General features: G+C 38.7%; 1 protein-coding gene across 1 annotated transcript in view; it reads right to left on the bottom strand.

Moving 5' to 3' along the window:
* Positions 1-1,966: 1,966 nt before the first annotated feature.
* The window catches only part of ogal (O-GlcNAcase like), a 37,579-nt gene continuing 20,973 nt past the window's right edge, over positions 1,967-18,572 (bottom strand). The window contains exons 14-27 of the mRNA XM_088342934.1: positions 18,019-18,149; positions 17,689-17,860; positions 17,452-17,550; positions 13,976-14,115; positions 13,036-13,180; positions 12,866-12,964; positions 10,409-10,653; positions 9,457-9,631; positions 6,639-6,724; positions 5,536-5,628; positions 5,376-5,461; positions 3,584-3,704; positions 3,378-3,504; positions 1,967-2,330 (exon numbers count right to left, since the gene is read on the bottom strand). Of these exons, the coding sequence (XP_088199060.1) occupies positions 2,194-2,330; positions 3,378-3,504; positions 3,584-3,704; positions 5,376-5,461; positions 5,536-5,628; positions 6,639-6,724; positions 9,457-9,631; positions 10,409-10,653; positions 12,866-12,964; positions 13,036-13,180; positions 13,976-14,115; positions 17,452-17,550; positions 17,689-17,860; positions 18,019-18,149 (1,856 nt within the window). The 3' untranslated portion in view covers positions 1,967-2,193. The remainder of the gene's footprint in view (positions 2,331-3,377; positions 3,505-3,583; positions 3,705-5,375; positions 5,462-5,535; positions 5,629-6,638; positions 6,725-9,456; positions 9,632-10,408; positions 10,654-12,865; positions 12,965-13,035; positions 13,181-13,975; positions 14,116-17,451; positions 17,551-17,688; positions 17,861-18,018; positions 18,150-18,572) is intronic.

The raw sequence follows: 18,572 nt of genomic DNA, 5'->3' as shown, positions 1-18,572 counted from the left end.
TATTGAGTAATTTTGAATTCCAAATGACAAAGCCAAGTGCAGCAGTGCTATTTTATTTAAAATAAACCATTAATATATTACTTTTTATCTAAGATTTACAAATAAATTCATCCTCCTGTGAAAAACATGTTTTGTTTTTGTTCATGAACTGTCATTTTGTCTCCATTTTATAACTGCTTCGTGGCTGTTTTAATGTATTTTATCATTTCAAACTTCAGCCCTTGGAGATAAAAATGTTAAAAGCTTGGGGGTTTATTAGTATTCGACAAGAAATTACATTATGAAACAAATGTATTTTTTTTTACACAAACTGTTAGAGGGACTTGCTGACCTACTGACAGAGAGAGACCGAAAACAAATTGAAACCCAGTATGTATTTAAAATAAGGCGGGTTTTATTTGGGGTGTGTGGCACACCTTGATTAAAAGCCTTGCTGACTAAGAGAGAAAAATGCATCCTTTAGGCAGCATGACGAAAAGAGTGGGACGTAAACAGTTCTCAGCAAGATGCAGGCGAACGCAGAGCAGGTGTCTGGTCACAATACAGAATGAAGGACGCTAAGATATGTATTGGCCAATCCGCATCAGGGATTTCTAGTCAAGGGGTGCTGCGTGAATCTTGGCTGTCCGAAATGTCCCTCGTAATGCGGGAAGCATTGTTGTTTTTATTGTTTTTTTTTAAATTGAATGTTTATTCTACTTGAGTCTTGGCTGCCTACAATTTTTTCATTAATCTTTTTTTGCTGCAAAGGAGTGAACCAGCAATAACTGAAGCGCGAAGTAGCAAAAGATCTCTGTAATTACATCAAATACCTGGTAATTTTATGTTCCCCTTGCCCAGTGCTCAAGTCATACCAGCTCAGTAGCCTAGATGGTAAGGCGCCCGCTTTGAGACTGGGAGGTCGGTGGTTCGCGCCCCGGCCGAGTCATTCCTAAGACTTAAAAAGTGGTCGGCGGCGCCCTCTGTTGGCTGCGGCTGCATCGGCTCGCTACAACGGGTCAGGTGCAATCGACATTTCGTTCTGTGTACATTGTTACACAGAATGACAATACAAGGAAATTATTATTATTATTATTATTATATAGCCCTGTTATTATTATTATTCTCCTGATCTAAAATACTTGACCTACATTTGTTTATCTATTTTTAAATGCACATTTAAATGATGTGTGTTTTTTGTAATTATTTGAATCATTTTTTGAATTTATATTTTTTACCACTAGGAGTCAATTATACAAAATGTTCCTTTAAAGCTGTTTTGAGAGGTCGGCGCGTATATACAGTAATTAACAACCAAGTCAATTGTAGGCTGAGCACCAATGGAATATGTATATTTCTGCATTGGAGCCTGTACAACTAGGATATCTTTTAACAGGGGTCTCCAATGTAGTGTCCACCGGTTCCAGGTAACACACTCTGAAGATAGCTCACCAGTGATGGGTAAGATTTTCAAGTAAATTTGATTTCTGACATGTTTGGTGGTTTAATTAACTTCTAATAAATACCTCTAAATAAAATTGTAAAAACATTGTCATATTTGGGTATTTTAGAAATGTATATTGAAAACGGTAGCCCTTTGCATCAATCAACAAAAACTAGTTCTCAGTTTAAAAAAGGTTGGTGACCTGTTTTATAATAAATACGAATTTTTCGAACTTCGAGTATGTAAAAAACAATGCACATATATACCATAGGTCACTTAATGACTCCCAATAAAAGGTGTTGTGATACATCAGTTGGATTCATCAAGGGGGCTGGGAATCCCCTCCTTCGAATCAATCCCCCAGAAAGAGGCAAGAATGTTAGTGTGTACTTGACTCTAGCCACTGACTAGGGATATATGGCTCCAGTATATACATACATTATATCATAGTTTGTGTATTTTTGCTTATTATTAATTTTTGTAATGAATGTTTCTTACCACTAGGAGGCACTAAATAATACAATGCCACTTTAAAAAGAAGGGTAGTATCAACAAACAAGGCTTTAATCCACCATGCATAATAATAATACAATTTTATTGTAATGACATTTCTTTGAATGACATATCCCTGATGTGCATCTCGATTTTTATCAATCGATTAGGTATTTTGAACAGAGCTAAAAAAAAAAAAGCAATAGCTGTAGCAGGTGACAACTGCTGTTGAATACTTGATTTGAACACAAAACAAGCTTTTCTGAAGCAATTTGAAATTAAAAGTTTGTTCCCATGGCGATAACATCTGGCGGCAAACTGCTCATTTGAAGAGGTCGGAAGGAACTGCTTTTGCTGTAGAAGTCCTGCATCCTGCGGTCGCTGTGCCTAAGCAAGCAGAAAACTCCCCGGGAACCTGAAAAACAAAATCGAGGCTTTTTATAATTCTGAAGAACAAAACTAATACAATTGAGTAGTTTAGTCTTTTATATGGCCACATGAATGTTTTCCTGACCAGCATTTTACTGAGTGGATTGATTCCCCATTATACTTTACAATGCCATGAAAAGGTATTAGCCCCCTTCCTGAATTCTGTGTTGTTTGCATATTTATCACTCGCAGAGGTTTCAGATCATCAAACCAATTTTAACATCGCACAAAAACAACCCAAGGGAATACAAAATGCAGTTTTGAAATGTTGATTCCATTTATTAAGGCACAAAAAAAGAAATCAAAACCTAATTCCCCCTGAACCTAACAACGAATTGGGTCACCTTTGGTGAGCGATAACAGAAATCAAACGTTTCTAATGATTAAAGATGAGGTTTCTCAACGCTGTGGAGGAATTTTGTCTGACTCTGAAAATGGTTTCAAATCTGCCATACTGGAGGGTTTAATAAGCAGGTGAGGCTGTGCCTCACTTATCATCATGGAAATTAAAAAAAATAAAACAATAATACAAGTCACCCTTTAAAAGTGTGATAAAAACTTTAATTAAAACTAAACCAGATCTTCACAACGGTAAAATCAATCACGTGTGATCAAGGGAGGCAGGAAAAGCTGTGCCTCACCTATCATGGAAATATAAAATCAATAAAATATCAAATGGTTATATTTATTTAGTGTTTGAGCGGATCCCTTTTTTTCCAAGTCAGTGAATTCCAACATTATAAATGTTATTAATACATTTAGTGTGTATGGTATTACTAGAACTGTGAGGCACGCAAGTCTCTTGCCTCATGGCAGAGGGCAATAGTGAGACCAAGGACTCTGATTTAGAGCGATGCCTTTATTTGAAAAGGAGCAGCACATAAACTTAATTTATAAGTAAAGGTAAGATAATTAAACAGTTGTTTTACAATGCTCCACTTTATATATTGCTTACTTGCTCTGCCAAACAAATAATGAATACAATGTAGGTTCGACACCCTTGAAGTATCTCCTCAAAATGTGATCGACTCACCAGAACTTCTGATGGTGGACAGCATATGTCCAATCATTTTCTTGACCGGAGACGGGTCGTTGACTCTTGGCAGCACCTGTCCAGTGATGAATGAGGGGAAGTTCTCAAATAACACGTTTGCGTCGCTCTGAGTAAAAAGGAGACAAAAGACCTTTAGGAGTGTACTGTAAGCTTCTATTGTTGAAACTAATGAATTTGAAACTCACCTGAATAGAAGCTGTAGCTGCTTTGGCGTCTGTAAGAGCTAGCATGTAGCCGCATGGCCCCAATTCGTCTTCAAGAACGAGGGAACATTGGGGGCTTGGAGGGATTTCACCTTTTGACAGGCTGCAACATACCCAATCAAAAATTAACATTCAATTTTTTAACAAATATCATATATAAGTGACAGACCCAGCGGCCTACAAAGCAGCGAAGCAGAGTGGCAAGACAGAGGTTGTCGGGCCGGGCTAACAGCTAGGCTAAAGGCTAAACCCTTCAAAATGCCTCTCCCATCCGTTTTTTTCTGGAAGTGGCATCGAACCGCGAGATGACGAACTGCTGCGCTAAAATTCTGACGAAGACATGGTTAATCTTATCTATCCCGGCTGACGCTCAAAAAAACTGTGCGGGTCAGATGTATCGACATTTCGTTCTGTATACACGTGTACACGAATGACAATAAAGTAAATCTGATTCTGAATCTGATATACTGACATTTAAGCTGAATTTAGAACTGTAAAATACAACACTGAAATCAAGGGGACGGCTTATATGCGCATAAAACCAAGCGGATATGCTTTGTCAGGCTTTGTCCTCATGCTCCTGCCTCAGACGCTCTATTCTTCCTGTTCAGTCAATTGGTGCCATCCCAATTGTGGTTGAAAGGGACCACATCTAATTATATTGTAAGTTAGTGTGTTTTATTGCCATTTTTCTCCATTATAATGAGTCCCAAAAACATTAGTTATAAGGGGAAGGTATAATGGAAAACAGTGAAAACAATTGAATTGAAGAAATTACAGGCGAAGTACAAAAATGGTGTATGAGTGTCTGTCGTCAAAGTGCTGCTCAAAGGTACAGTAAATGCTTGTATCTTTATTACCATTATATTTATCTTTATTATTTACTCATATAAATAATAATTATGGTTCAAGTACACGTTTCATTAATGTTTCGGGTGCGGATTTCTTTAGTAAGTGGATATTCTGTGTAAAATTTGACCACTTAAAGTTGCCGTATTGTGTAGTGTAACCGAAAGCAAGTGCACAAAGATGATTACAAAATATGGAGATTCAAATTGACCATTTTGCTAACTATTTTGTTGCCCTGCAAGGTTTTTGAATTTTCAGTTTACGTAGTGGGCAGCACGGCGGCGCAGTGGTTAGCACGTGTGCGGCACAGTTCTGAGGTTGTGAGGTCAAACCTCCTGTGTGGAGTTTGCATGTTCTCCCCGTGCTTGCGTGGGTTTCCTCCGGGCACTCCGGTTTCCTCCCATGCATGTCAGATTAATTGGCCGATCCAAATTGTCCCTGGGTATGAATGAGCGAGCGAATTGTCCGTCCCTGTGTGCCCTGCGACTGGCCGGCATCCAGTTCAGGGTGTCCCCTGCCCGAAGATAGCTGGCATGGGCTCCAGCACCCCTGCGACCCTACTGAGGATAAGCGGTGCAGATAATGGATGGATGGATGGAGTTCACGTAGTAGAAGGCGGTGGGCAATCATGTCATCTCCTTATCGTTGAACTTCATGTTATGTGAAATAAGTAAAAATTAATTAAAAATACGGTTAATGCATTTGTTCCTATTATTGAAATCAAAATTGCTTTTTTAATAAACGTGTGATTTTTGTTACCACTAGGAGGCGCTAGACAACACGCAATGTCCCTTGAAAGCAGTTGTAGGGGGTCAGCTTATGTATATGCTACGCAGGCTTATATACAGTGATAATCAACCGTGCCTGAATAACTGGCATATCTTTCCTCACGCAATATAATAATATTAATTTGCTCGCTACTTACACGTCACTGATAAGTGGCACTTCTGCCATGGGGCCATCTTCAATCAGTCCTTGTTGCATTGCCACAAAGATTTTCTGCACTTCCGTCTAAAAATGATAAAGCAACGCAAGCGTGACAAAAACAGAATGTCGAGTTTGTTGCAGAGATTTTAAAACGTCACCTCGTCGTTCACACAGTAGGGACGTATGCAGTACACTGACGTCCTGGGAGGATGTTTGTACAGGTCTCTGTTTCCATGGCCTGGTAGCATTCTCTGGAAGGACATACATAGTCAGATTGGGATCTGACTATTGCAAGTGCAGTGGCTCTAACTATACAAGCTACCCTAGTTTCAAAAAATTCGAGATTTCAGAGTTCGTACACTTCCTTCGTGGCCAAATTCAAGCACTTCTCAGGCACTTTGGAGGCCATTTTTTTCCATTTCCAGTACCTTCAAAGTAAGAAATCCAGTGCCGAAAAGAGAAGAGAATGTTTTTGTTGTTGTTTATTTTAATGACAAAAATAAAGAGTCCATCCTGCTGCTAGAACATACTTTGTGATATTTTGAGCTGTTCTTATCTCTGATCCATGATATTTTTGTGTTATTAAGCTGGTGGGAAATAAAGCATAGATAACACATCTCTTGTGGTTCCGGTCCTTCTTTAGTGTTTGAGTGTCATATCGATGACGCTACAAAACGTTCACAGAAATCTGATTAAGGTCTTAGTCCGACTGCTACTATTCTGATTGAAATGTTCGGGTCAGTCCTTTGACTTCCCTATTCCTTGTACATGAATACAATTCTCATCATGTTGAGGTTTTTGAGTTTCTCCTTGCCGTCATGTAGGTTTTAGACCAGAAGATGGTGTAATAATAGTCAGTGGTTTGTAATAATCTGTAGTCTGTGCAGCCCTTTGAGACTTTTTGTGATTAAGGGCCATACAAATAAACGTGACTTGACTTGAGTAGTCTAATTTTTTGTGCAAAATGCTGTCCATGCGCAGTTTCCTTCATTGGGCAGATTTATGGTTCCGCAAAGAACTGTGCACTTGTAGTACAAAGAGTAGACAAATGATATACACAAACTCCAGCTTACCTACTCAAAAGCCTCATGGGTCTTTGTTAATTTCTTTAGGAAATTCTTATTTTATTACCTGCCCCCACGGCGGAAAAACACATTTGTAGTTTAAGTTTTTCAGGATGGTTACAAAAGTGAACAACAACTACTCATCATATGAAAATACGTTTCTATTTTCACTTTGACAACAGAGTCAGTGAGCTGACCTGAAACTCTCCTGAGAGACCTCCTCTGAATCCCCAAGGTTCAGGATCAGAGCCCATGAGCTGTGACGATGGTTTGCCAAACCCTCCTGTAGCCAACAAAAGTCAATGTTGAGCGTGAAAGGTAGAAAAATAGCAACAATTCATCCTTTAACAATAAAAAAATCCTTTGTTAAAACAACGATAGCTCTGAAACAGTAAAATCAGTGACATGCGGTCAAGGGAGGCATAATATAAATATATATAAATACAAAAATTAAAAATATAATACATGGATATATTTATTCAGAGTTCTTTTTAATTTACCTTCACAATTTTTGGATTGACTTTTTCAGAACCGCTAAATTTTCACATTACCGAAGAATATCATGAATACGATTAGTATGTAACGTATTACTGGGCAGAGCGTTTGAAGATGCAGAGTGAGGCCAGAATTCTTGTGCCTAATGGCAGAGGGTGATAGTGCACACCTCAGCCAAACAATAGTGTTATACCCCAATAAGTTAATTTTCTATGACAAATAGTGGTGGGAATTTGGTTTGTAAAGGTTCTGTTTTCGATTTTGGCCCTCCTGTCATACCAGCAGGAATAATCAGTACACAAGCGTCTCTGTGTCTCTCTCTCTCTGTTGCTCTCTCTCTCTCTGGCTTTCTCTGTGTCTCCCTCTCTCAGTCTCTCTCTCTCTCTCTGTCCCTCTCTCTCTGTGTCTCCCTCTCTCTGTGTCTCTGTCTCCCTCTCTATTAAAGTTTTTAAAAAAAGTGGGGGAATGTGCCGATACTTGAGTCTCAATCTCATACCTTGGCAATGCATGAGGAAAACATCAACAAACAAGTAAGAACAAATACAATAACATGAAATGTTAAATGCAATTTAATGCCTGGGAGCGTGCGCCCTCGTCCACAGCATCTTTTCAAGTATCCATTCAATCACTTCATGCACTGACTATATACAGTAGATAATGTACTCATGGATAAATTTTGTCTATCATAGTTTCAATTACTGAAATGACTATAGTGTGTTGGAAATTTAGAAACTGAACACTTTTGAGTGTTTGAAACAATACTGGTTTCCTGGTGTGCTCTTAATGTGAACTAAAACAAAGAATATCTTATCCACAATGTGAAAGAGAAAGTTTGTGGTTAAAATGAGAGCACTTTGTTTGTTGGACTACTACAAACAACAACCTGATCTTAGTTTCCTCTATTTCTTTTTCAATGTTACATTGTTCATTTATCTTAAACAAAATTTAGAAATTTGATTTATGTTTAGTTCATTTTGTCTTTTATTAGCATATTTGGTATTGGAGTAATCCAAAAGTAACGGTATATGGTAAATAGTCTGCATTTACATAGCGCTTTTCAAGTCAATGAAGACCTCCCAAAGCGCTTTACGATGTGCTTCACACTTACCCATTCACACACACACTCACACACCAATAGCGGTTAGCCACCATGCAAGGTGCCTACCTGCTTATTGGGGGCATTAGGGATTCAGTGTCTTGCCCAAGGACTCTTTGACATATAACACGGAAGAGCCCGGAATCGAACCTGCGACCTCTTGATCCCAAGACGAGCGTGAAAAATTAAAGAAGTTTGAAACAGCGCAAATTTTGGTCTTTGAATAACAATTTAATTCTCACTCTCAGACACTTTCCTAGTAAACTGCGATATAACAATCAATGGTACAAAGGAATGTATTCCTGGAATGCAATTACTTTTCTTGGTCACGAGTACTGTACTGAAATGCGTTATTGATAACCAGGGTTGGGTAGAGTTACTTTAACTTGATTACTTTCCATTACTTTTGGATTACTGGGGGCGGCAGTAGCTCAGGAGGTAGAGCGCTCGTCTTGGGATCAAGGGATCCCAGTTCGAATCCCGGCTCGTCCGTGTTACATGTCGAAGTGTCCTTGGGTAAGACACTGAACCGCCAATACCCCCCAATAAGCAGGTTAGCGCCTTACATGGCTGCAAGGCCGCTATTGGGAAATGTGGAGCACATTGTAAAGTCATTGACTTGAAAAGCGCTAAATAAATGCAGATCATTTCATTACTCCAATACCAAATATGCTAATAAAAGACAAAAGAAACTAAATATGCATAAAATTATGACTCAAAACACGTGGTAAGCTTTCTCTCCTGTCTTTGATCTCTTTTGATCTCTTTGATCTCCGGCAAAACTAACATAAAATGCGACAGAAACAAAATAAAAATAAATCCAAACAGCTTGCCAACATCATTTTTGCCGTTCCATGTGTTCCGTTACTCCCCAAGCCTGCACAAAATTTAGTAATTTTATTCATATTTAGTTTCTTTTGTCTTTTATTAGCATATTTGGTATTGGAGTAATCCAAAAGTAATTGAAAGTAATCATGTTAAAGTAACCCTACCCAACCCTGATGATAACAATTTGTAAATCCAAAGTAATCGATTTCCATTACTTTAATATTATAGCATTTGTATTACTGATTACATTTTTCAACAAGTAATTAGAAACCGCGTCTGGTTAAATTTTTAGAACAATCCTCATGTTGAGTTTTTTTGAGTTTTTCCTTGCCCTCATGTAAGTTTTGGATCAGGGGATAGTGTCATATTAGTCTATGGTTTGCAATAATCTGTGGTCCATGCAGCCCTTTGAGACTCCTTGTGATTAGGGGCTATACGAATAAACATGACTTGACTTGACCTAATCCTTCCAACTGTGTGAATAAGATGTAGGTCAATTTATCTGTAAATCTGACTGTAGTTCACCAGACACGAATCTGACTGTCCGTCCCTGGGTAAAATTGAATAATTGGATCTTGCTATTGTCCTTTTCTTACCCAACGATTTGACGTAAGCTTGAGCGAGACTGACGCCGCTCTTGATGTCGCAGATGTAGTTGTAGAGATCGTACAGAATGCGGCGGTTCGGCGCGTTGGACAAGCGGTTGAACATTCGCACCACCGCTTCACACATGTCGTCGAACTGCCGCGCTCTCGAAATCCACTCCGACATCTAAAACACATCAGAAAAACACATCAGTTGTACATGCTTGGAAGAGGTGTATACCGTATTTTCACAACCATAAGGCGCAGGTATTGTTCAAATATAGGGTGAGATGCTGTGTGTGTAAAAGGCTGGGTTCAGACTGCAAAGCTTAATGCTCAATTCCGATTTTTGGCTGAGATCCGATGTTTTTGTGAGATCGTTCACATTTCCAAATAAATGCACTCGTATGCGAACCTCCTGTGAGTTCCATGCATCTCCTGTGTGAACGGCACCATGTCCAGCTTGTGCAGAAGAGGACATCACACGTAATGCATCCATTGTTTGCGGAAGTACTCATGGATGCTACTGCTGTAGCCTATCTAGCAATTTGAAAGTTAAAGTGCTACAGGAGGCGGATTGATCAGTTCGCTTTCCCTATATTGAATTGTATCCGTGTTTTGTGCCGCCAAGGTGCATTAATTTCTACGCTTCACGGAATAACATGGAAACCGAGCAGCCACGAGAGAATTAAAAATTGATGAATCAATGATTGCAAGTGGAGGAAGCTGAAGAACTAAATCTGACAGGTCTTTATCTGTGTGTCTTTGTAATCAAAACCACAACTAAACTCAGTTTTGCTACGGCTGTATTTCTAAATCTGCGCACTTGTATGCTTGTCTGTATTGTTGTAAGGCGGCCGCAGCAGAAGGCACCCGCGCCCAATGATCAGGTACGCCCTACTGTCGTGAAATTACGGTAGTTTAGAGCTGTTTCCATGTTTATGCAACTCTATTTGAATGTGACCTGTTCTGTCTTGAGGGCAACAGCTTGGCTGTGACCTTTGAGCCAGTGGAGCTCGTGCAGCATGTTTTTGGCCGTGGGGCCGTACTCGTAGGGCAGGTAGAAGAGGTCGCATAGCAGCTTCAGGTCTTCCAACGTCAGCGGTTCAGCCGTGTAGAGCGGGTTCTCTCCTGGGCCGGGTACGTACGAGTATTCTCCGAGGTCTGTCTGCATGGGCTCCTCATCTGTGAAATCCTTTTTCGCGTAAGCTGAAAGATAAAGGGAACGGACATTTTTGCATCAGTTTGACAACCAATATATTTGTTCTTTTCGCAGTGATATGTGTATATTTTACTAGACGTTTTTTACTATACGTGTATCTCATTTTTCACAGCTATGTTTTTGGCACATAATTTTAGCCAAACAAAAAGTAAGAAAAGGCAAATACTTCATTTTTTTGATCATTTTTCTCAACAAAAACATTTTTCCATTTTTCTTATTTCAGATTATTTAACATTTTTTTTCTCAGCAAAATAAGAAAACCGTTCCATATATTCTATATTTAATTGAAAAAATGATATCTATAATTTTTACAGATTTATTTTTTTACTTGTTGACAAAAATAACAACGCAATTAGCAAAACTGTAATTAGTTTTTGCAATAAAACAGGTAGAAGAAATATGGAATTTGCCTTTCTCATGTGGACTAGTTTTATCTAACAAAATAATAAAAATAACACCTAATTTGAATAATTTATTGCAGCAGAATGCAGATCTTTGATTTGCTAATTTAACGTAGTATTTTTAGTGTACTGTTCTGAACTTAGCATAAAATAGCATAATTTGAACATTTTATTTTATCATATTTTAAAATTATTTTTTTAGCAGTAAATAAAACAACTTATTATTATTTTGGTATCTTTTTGTAGTATTTTTCTAATAGTAATGTTTTTCTTATTTTAGGAGAAAACCAAGTTAGAAACATAGTATTATTTTTCTTACTTTTTTATGATTGAACTTATTTTTCTTGAATAAAATATTTTTACAAATGTTACTATAATAACTTAATTTTCCTTGCAAAATCAAGAAAAACAATACTAAATGTCTAACTTGTTTTTCTTGTGAAAAAAGAGAAAAAGCTATTAAAAAGCATCTAGAACAATACTACAATAAAATACTACAACAAAAAATATTGTATTATTTCTATCCATCTATCTACCCTGGTCATATCCCTCGAGAGGGGTGACCAACAACAAGTCAAACACATACAAAAACAAAGAAAAAAAATAGGGAAAAAGTAGCAAAAAACACAAAGATTTTTGGGGACCATCGCCAACCCAAATGCCCAAACACCCAAACAAGTTAAGCACCTCGGCACCCAAGTTGGTCATGTTTTCGTCCCTCCAGATGAATTGGAACACAAGAAAGCATCCGTCTCACTCGGGTCAGGGTGACGCAATACTCTTCTGTTCAACAGCAGGGCCCGACAGCTTTCACTGGTTTACCCCTGCCGCATCATACAGGTGCCCTGCCCATCCCTTAGAACACATCGAAACATCCCACTATCCTTTTACAACACCTCTTCACTCATTCCTATCACCAATAAAAGCTCTAGCTTCCACTATATTTAGACCTCTTTCCTGCAGTGCACTCATAACACCATCCATCCACATCAATTGTGGCCTTCCCCTCTTGGTCTCCTTGTATTATTTAAAACGATAAAAAATATGTAGAAAATATAGTGTGAGCAAAATCATTTGCACGGCAGAAAAATATACTAACACAATCACAGTTGTATTTTGCAACTTGTACTTTCCCCTTTACGTAATTACAAAGTCTTTTTTTCCAGATGTTTTACAAATTCAAAACTTTATTGGAGATGAACAATACTTTTTGAGTCGTGGGCCGCATTTAGTTAAAACATTTCACAAGAGTGGTTAGGCTAGGAAGATGATACTATTAACCAATTTGATTTTTTTGTGTGTATTTGCCGACACAGTCTCGATCTCATTCCTTGGCAATGCATGGGGAAAAATTATATTATTTTATTCTAATCTGCATTTATGAATGAATACTCATATTTAGGGAGACGTTTATATCTACAAGTTATATTTCAATCTATATTTGATTGCAATTAGACAATTTTATCAAATTGGTTTTGAAACACCTCTGTAGTCTGTAATAATATGTGGTCTGTGCAGCCCTTTGAGATTTCTTGTGATTAAGGGCTACACAAATAAACATGACTCACAGAAGACATTACAATTATTTGAGTGTACACGAATTATATTAATAAGGAGGACAAGGGCCACAAAGGGACACTAGGGACAAGAGTGGCACCAAAACAACATCTGTAGAACTCAAATAATAATAATAATTTGTTCAGTGGGCTGGATTACAAACTATGGCCCACGGGCTTAGTTTGCTTACCTCTGGTCTATACAATACTACACTAAGCTACACTACACTGTACTGTGTTACCTGTGGGCTGATCTGTGGACAGAAACTCCTCCAGCCAGTCAGTGAGGGCCAACCTCAGGGCTTTGTTGGGGCTATAAAAGGAGTCCTGCTCTTCATCACCTTACAAACACACAAGAGCTAGATTAACAACACACCCAACAATTACACGGCAGAAAATCGAGAGAGCTCACCCATTTCCACGTCACGGGGCGCTTTGTTAGCATACGCTTTACACCACGTAGCCAAAGTGTGGATCGCCACAAAATTGGGATAAAATTCACAGTTAGGATTAGTAAGCACACCTTTCAGTCGAGGGATCAGTTCTGTAGGGCGATCCTAAATGAAGAACAAGAAAAGCCGAGGTTAGAGTGAAGCCTCTTTTCATTGTTGTCAACACACATACTCTATTTTTGAGTTTGGATGAACCGTCTTCGTTTCATTTCTCATTAAATCGTCTCTAGAAACAGCCCTGACCATAAGTATGAAATCACCAGTCTAAGAGTAAACAAAAGCTTCATTCTCAAAATAAAAATGACATAAACAAATGGATATCTTTATTACTTTTCTTTAGTTTTATGAAATCAATTAATCATTCTCCCCGCGACCCTACTGAGGATAACCGGTGCAGCTAATGAGATGAGAATTAATCATTCTGTAATTTATTGATATTGTAATGATGTTAAACTTGAGGTAGTATCCTACAACAGATTAGTCATGTGGTGCATTATTCTCCAAAGGAACTTAGTTGTTTTGATAGTAGGGTAATATAGTTACTATAGAAACATACAACATTTTTAGTCCAGAATGGCCCCTTTCAATATTTTGGTTTGCCGACCCCCATTGCAACCTTTTTTTTTGCTGTCCAAGTTTTAACAATTGAGCCCTTATGTAGTCTCAGTTGAGGAAAAAAAGCAAATAAGGCATTTTATTCTGTTATTTTGTGCAAAACACCTACCAAAACAACACCGAAACTTCCTTCCATTTAGCATCTCAAATCACAATTTGTGAAAAAAAGGTATCTTGTGTAGAAAATTAAACCTATAACTCAAGCTACAGCTATTTTAATAAAAACATATTCCGTAGTTAAATAATTTTTCATTGTTTTTAATTGCTAAATCGATCAGTATTTACCTTGTAAGGGCCGATGAAAATTCTTTGTGGGTCATAGTCATTCGCGTGTATATTGTCCCAAATGACTGGCGCCCTCTTTAGGATGGAGGAAACCTCTTCTATGGACTCCACTGAGATTTTATGGGAAACCACCTTTGGACCTGAAATGAAATGTCACATGCAAGAACTTGCATACTTTTTGCTTAAATAGAGGGGAAAGGACACAAACTCAAATCTTACTTAAAGTTAAGAAATAGCTGGTTACCGAATCATGAACAAAATGCTACTCTCTCTGTTTTAGTGGCTAGGGAATCAATTTTAGATTAAAAAAAAAAAAAAAGAAACAAAAACCCGCTGATTTAGTTTGAAAAAAAAAAAGTCATTACATCCATGGTTTCAAGCATGTTTTACATACCAGTAGCTTTGTATACGTTTTCCAAGATTACATAAAACATCTAAAACTGATATTCAAATGTTCCCTCTGTGCAAGCACCTCCCCTCATGAGGATTTCAATATACGAGTTTTATTTAAAAGAAAAATCTTGCTCCGCATATATCGGAAAATCCAATTGACAAGCATTCCCAGAGGCTACCACTGGAACAACAGTCAGTAACCTATGGCTTATGAGCAATGTATAGTTTTCACGTGTACATAAGGTTCGGAGATAACATTTAGCCATATCACAATTTGCATACCAGAGTCCAGTGGTTTACACCCGATGTTGGTACATGCAAGTCAAAGCAACACTGATTATATATCGGTTTAGTTCAGTATACATAGGAACCATTCTCAACTCCAGATTACAGTCAGGGTGTCACATCAACCTAGCCTGTTTTGGCAGTAGGTCACTAAGAAACCCTTTAAATGGAAGCTCATTAAACTATGTATATTCACTGTTGAGAACTTTATGATGAAGACTCGCAAAACAAAATGAAAAAAAGCCCTGAAACGCTAGCAAACCACTCAGAGCAATATTATTGAGTGAGAACGTAGAGGTGGGCGGATCTCTGCACAAGGCACTACCTTCTCTCTCTCACTCAGTGCAGTTTGTGTCGAAGGTAAATCCGAACATATCCTTATGGTTTGCAGTATTCTGTGAAATCTTTTCAAAAGAACTTTGCTCTGGTATTATGGTTTCATTGATTTGATCAAATCATCAAATGGAACACAAGTAAATGAAATGCGCTGAGGAATTAGCTTTTGTCTGGAAAGCGGTTTTGTTGAATTTAGTCTTTAAATATATTTTCAAAAAACAAGTTTAAATTATTTTGCTTTTATGGCTCTTTGGCTCAAAAAGGTTCTCAACCTATGCACTATAGGCTGCTTGAGACCCAGTTTGTGCATGCGTTTCCTGCCTTCAGGGGTCTGATCCCGAGCACTTTTTATCCCTGTAGAGTACCTGTATTCAGCAAAAGGATTGTTTTTATCACATATGTGCGTGGGTTTCCTCCGGGCACTCCGGTTTCCTCCCACATTCCAAAGACATGCATTTCAGGTGGATTGGCCAGTCCAAATTGTCCCTAGGCGTGAATGTGCGAGCGAGTTGTCTGTCCCTGTGTGCCCTGCTATTGTCTGGCAACCAGTTCAGGGTGTCCCCTGCCCACTGCTCGATGATTGCTGGGATGGGCTCCAGCACCCCCGCGACCCGACTGAGGATAAGCGGTGCAGCTTATGAGATGAGATAATGAGATGAGATGTTTAATCATGTTTTATTGCACATAGAGAAAAAAACAAAAGAACATTTGTGTTTTTAAAAAAATGTGTGCACGGGCTCAACACGAAGAATTCAAGCTACGAGCACGATCCTGGAACAGATTAAGCGTGTATGAAGAGGTGCCACTGTACTTCGGTTAATCCATATATTAGTTTGATGAGCCTGGACAATAAAATGGGCAAAGTGGGGGGGCTAATAATTTTTGAATAATAATAGTTATAATATAAGCTCGTGGCCTTGGGGGTAGGGCGCCCGCCCCGAGACTGGGAGGTTGCTGGTTCAAGCCTCGGCCGAGTCATACCTATGACTTACAACATTGGTACTCATTGCCTCCCTGCTTGGCATTAGGGGTTGGAATTGGGGGGTTTGGTCACCTAATGACTCCCAACACATCAGCTGGGTTGAGCGAGAGAATCCCCTCCTCTGTATCAATCTCCTAGAAAGAGTCAGAAATGTTCATGTGTTCTTGACTCAAGCCACCTCCAACTAGGGGATATGACTCCGATATATATATAGAGAGATAGAGAGATAGATAGGAATGAGTGGAGAGGTGTTGTAAAAGGATAGAGGGATGTGTGAAAGCATTCCAAGGGATGGGCAGGGCACCTGTATGATGCGGCAGGGGTAAATCAGTGAAAGCTGTCGGGCCCTTCTGTTGAACAAAAGAGTGTGTTGTGTCACCCTCACCCGAGTGACATGGCCGCTTTCTTATGTCCCGTTTCATCTGGAGGGACGAAAGCATGACCAACTTAGGTGCCTAACTTGTTTGGGTGTTTGGGCATTTGGGTTGGTTGGTTGGTTGGTTGGTTGGTTGGTTGGTTGGTTGGTTGGTTGGTTGGTTGGTTGGTTGGGTAGGTAGGTAGGTAGGTAGGTAGGTAGATAGATAGATAGATAGTAAATTGATGATTTTAAATTGTTCATAGAATATTTCTTAGAGCTGTAACTTGTGATAATTCATTCTTATTTACTAATATTGTTTCAAAAATTTACCCCCATTAATATTGAAGTTAATATTAACAAAAATAATTTAACTATGAATAAGTTTGCAAAAACATTAGTTATTAATTTTATTACTAGCATTAATAGATAACCTAACAATAATGGGTTTTGGTACAGCGGGGAGTGTTTAGTGCGTGCGTGGCACAGTTCTGAGGTCATGGGTTCAAATCCAGCTACCAGCCTTCCTGTGCGGAGTTTGCATGTTCTCCCCGTGCTTGCGTGGGTTTCCTCCCACACTCAAAAAACATGCATGTCAGGTTAATTGGCCGGCCCTAATTGTTTCAATGAGCGAGTGAGTTGTCTGTCTCTGTGTGCCCTGCGACTGGCTGGCAACCAGTTCAGGGTGTCCTCTGCCCACTGCCCGGACATAGCTGGGACGGACTCCAGCACCCCCGCGACCCGACTGAGGATAAGCGGTGCAGACAATGGATGTGGGTTTATTTACAACGCATTTGTTGATTAAGAACTGGAGGTCTGCCCCCTCAATAAACTTAAGTAAATGGATGGTTGAATTTATTCATTATCAATAATAAATATTATGATTATTAATATTTAACATTTCATAATAAAAATAATAATATTTTGCCCACTTTTGCCTATTATTAACTAGCATTTTAATTATAATAGGCATTTAATAAAAATAGCAACACCAATATGATAATAATAATCACAATAACAACAACAACAAAACAATATTCCTAAAAATAATTTTAAAAAATTAAAAAATCATTTTAGCAGCGGGAACAGTTTTATGGCACTGTATGCATTTCTGTGTGAGATTACCTGTCCATAAGACGTCTATCCCCGGTAGCAACTCGTCTCCCACAATGTGAAGATAAGATGACTGCGAAACGTTTGGGGTGCAGAATGCAGCACAATAATCTGGAGTTTGGGAAACCAACATTGGTTAGTCGCTAAAAAGAAAAGCATCTACAGTAGGTGACCTCCTAATAAAGGGCACTTGTGATTTGATTGGCATGTAATTTCAAGTTTTAGTTTGGATGGGTATTTGTGTGTGACCTGTGGGACAGAAGAGGAAAGTGCTAGGTTCTCCCAAATGCTGGTACACCTCATTGCTGATGGCCACCTGCGCTTTGGCGAAGGAGCTGAAGGCTTGTTTGTCGGCGGGACACATCTCCGTCTCAATGTCGTCAAAAAGTAAGGAGAAGGAGCTGCAACCAAATCCTTTCACCTGGAGAATGTATGGAACAACATTTGGCACGCTAAAATGATTTAGCAAAAAGTGCTAGTTCCTTGCCCCAATTGCTAGTCGACCGAATTGGGCAAGCTCATAAAATTTGCCGGATAAAAAGCACAGCTACACCTTTAAATGATCATATAAAGCCTTACCTGATCCAGTTTCTTCTTCAAAGCCATAACTTCTTTTGGGTTGGAAAAAGTGATGTCCAGGCCAGGTGAGATCGCATAGACAAAGTCAATGCTGTGCTGCTTTGCTGCTGATATCAGTGATATGAGTTGTTCTGCACATCAGAAAATGAAGGCAATTTTCCATAAATCTACACATCAGACTGAGCATAGAAATCCAATATTTTAATTGTATTTTATAATAAACTAAAGCTCACTTATAGTAAGATAAAGAAAAAGAAACGCAGTAAAACACAAACCACTGGAACGGAGGAGATAACTACCATCTTTGAGAGTTGGACAAAAATTCACCCATTCCATTTTTCTAGCTCAATCTTCTCTCTGTTACGATTGACCTATGCAACAATGGCATAATTTGCTTTAAGGACCAATAAAGTCAAGTCTTTTTTATTTGTATTGTCTTTAATCACAAAAGGTCTGAAAGGGCTGCACAGATCCCCAATACAACAGCCGTGAATCTAAACCCTAGACCAGAAAATAAACATATATACAGTACAAGAAAAACACACCCAAAGACA

This window comes from Urocampus carinirostris, chromosome 8 (assembly GCF_059441175.1).
Source record: "Urocampus carinirostris isolate Australia breed hairy pipefish chromosome 8, RoL_Ucar_1.0, whole genome shotgun sequence".
NCBI classification, from domain to species: domain Eukaryota; kingdom Metazoa; phylum Chordata; class Actinopteri; order Syngnathiformes; family Syngnathidae; genus Urocampus; species Urocampus carinirostris.
The sequence above is the reverse complement of the archived record's forward strand: the minus strand, read 5'-3'. Positions and strand labels throughout refer to the sequence as shown.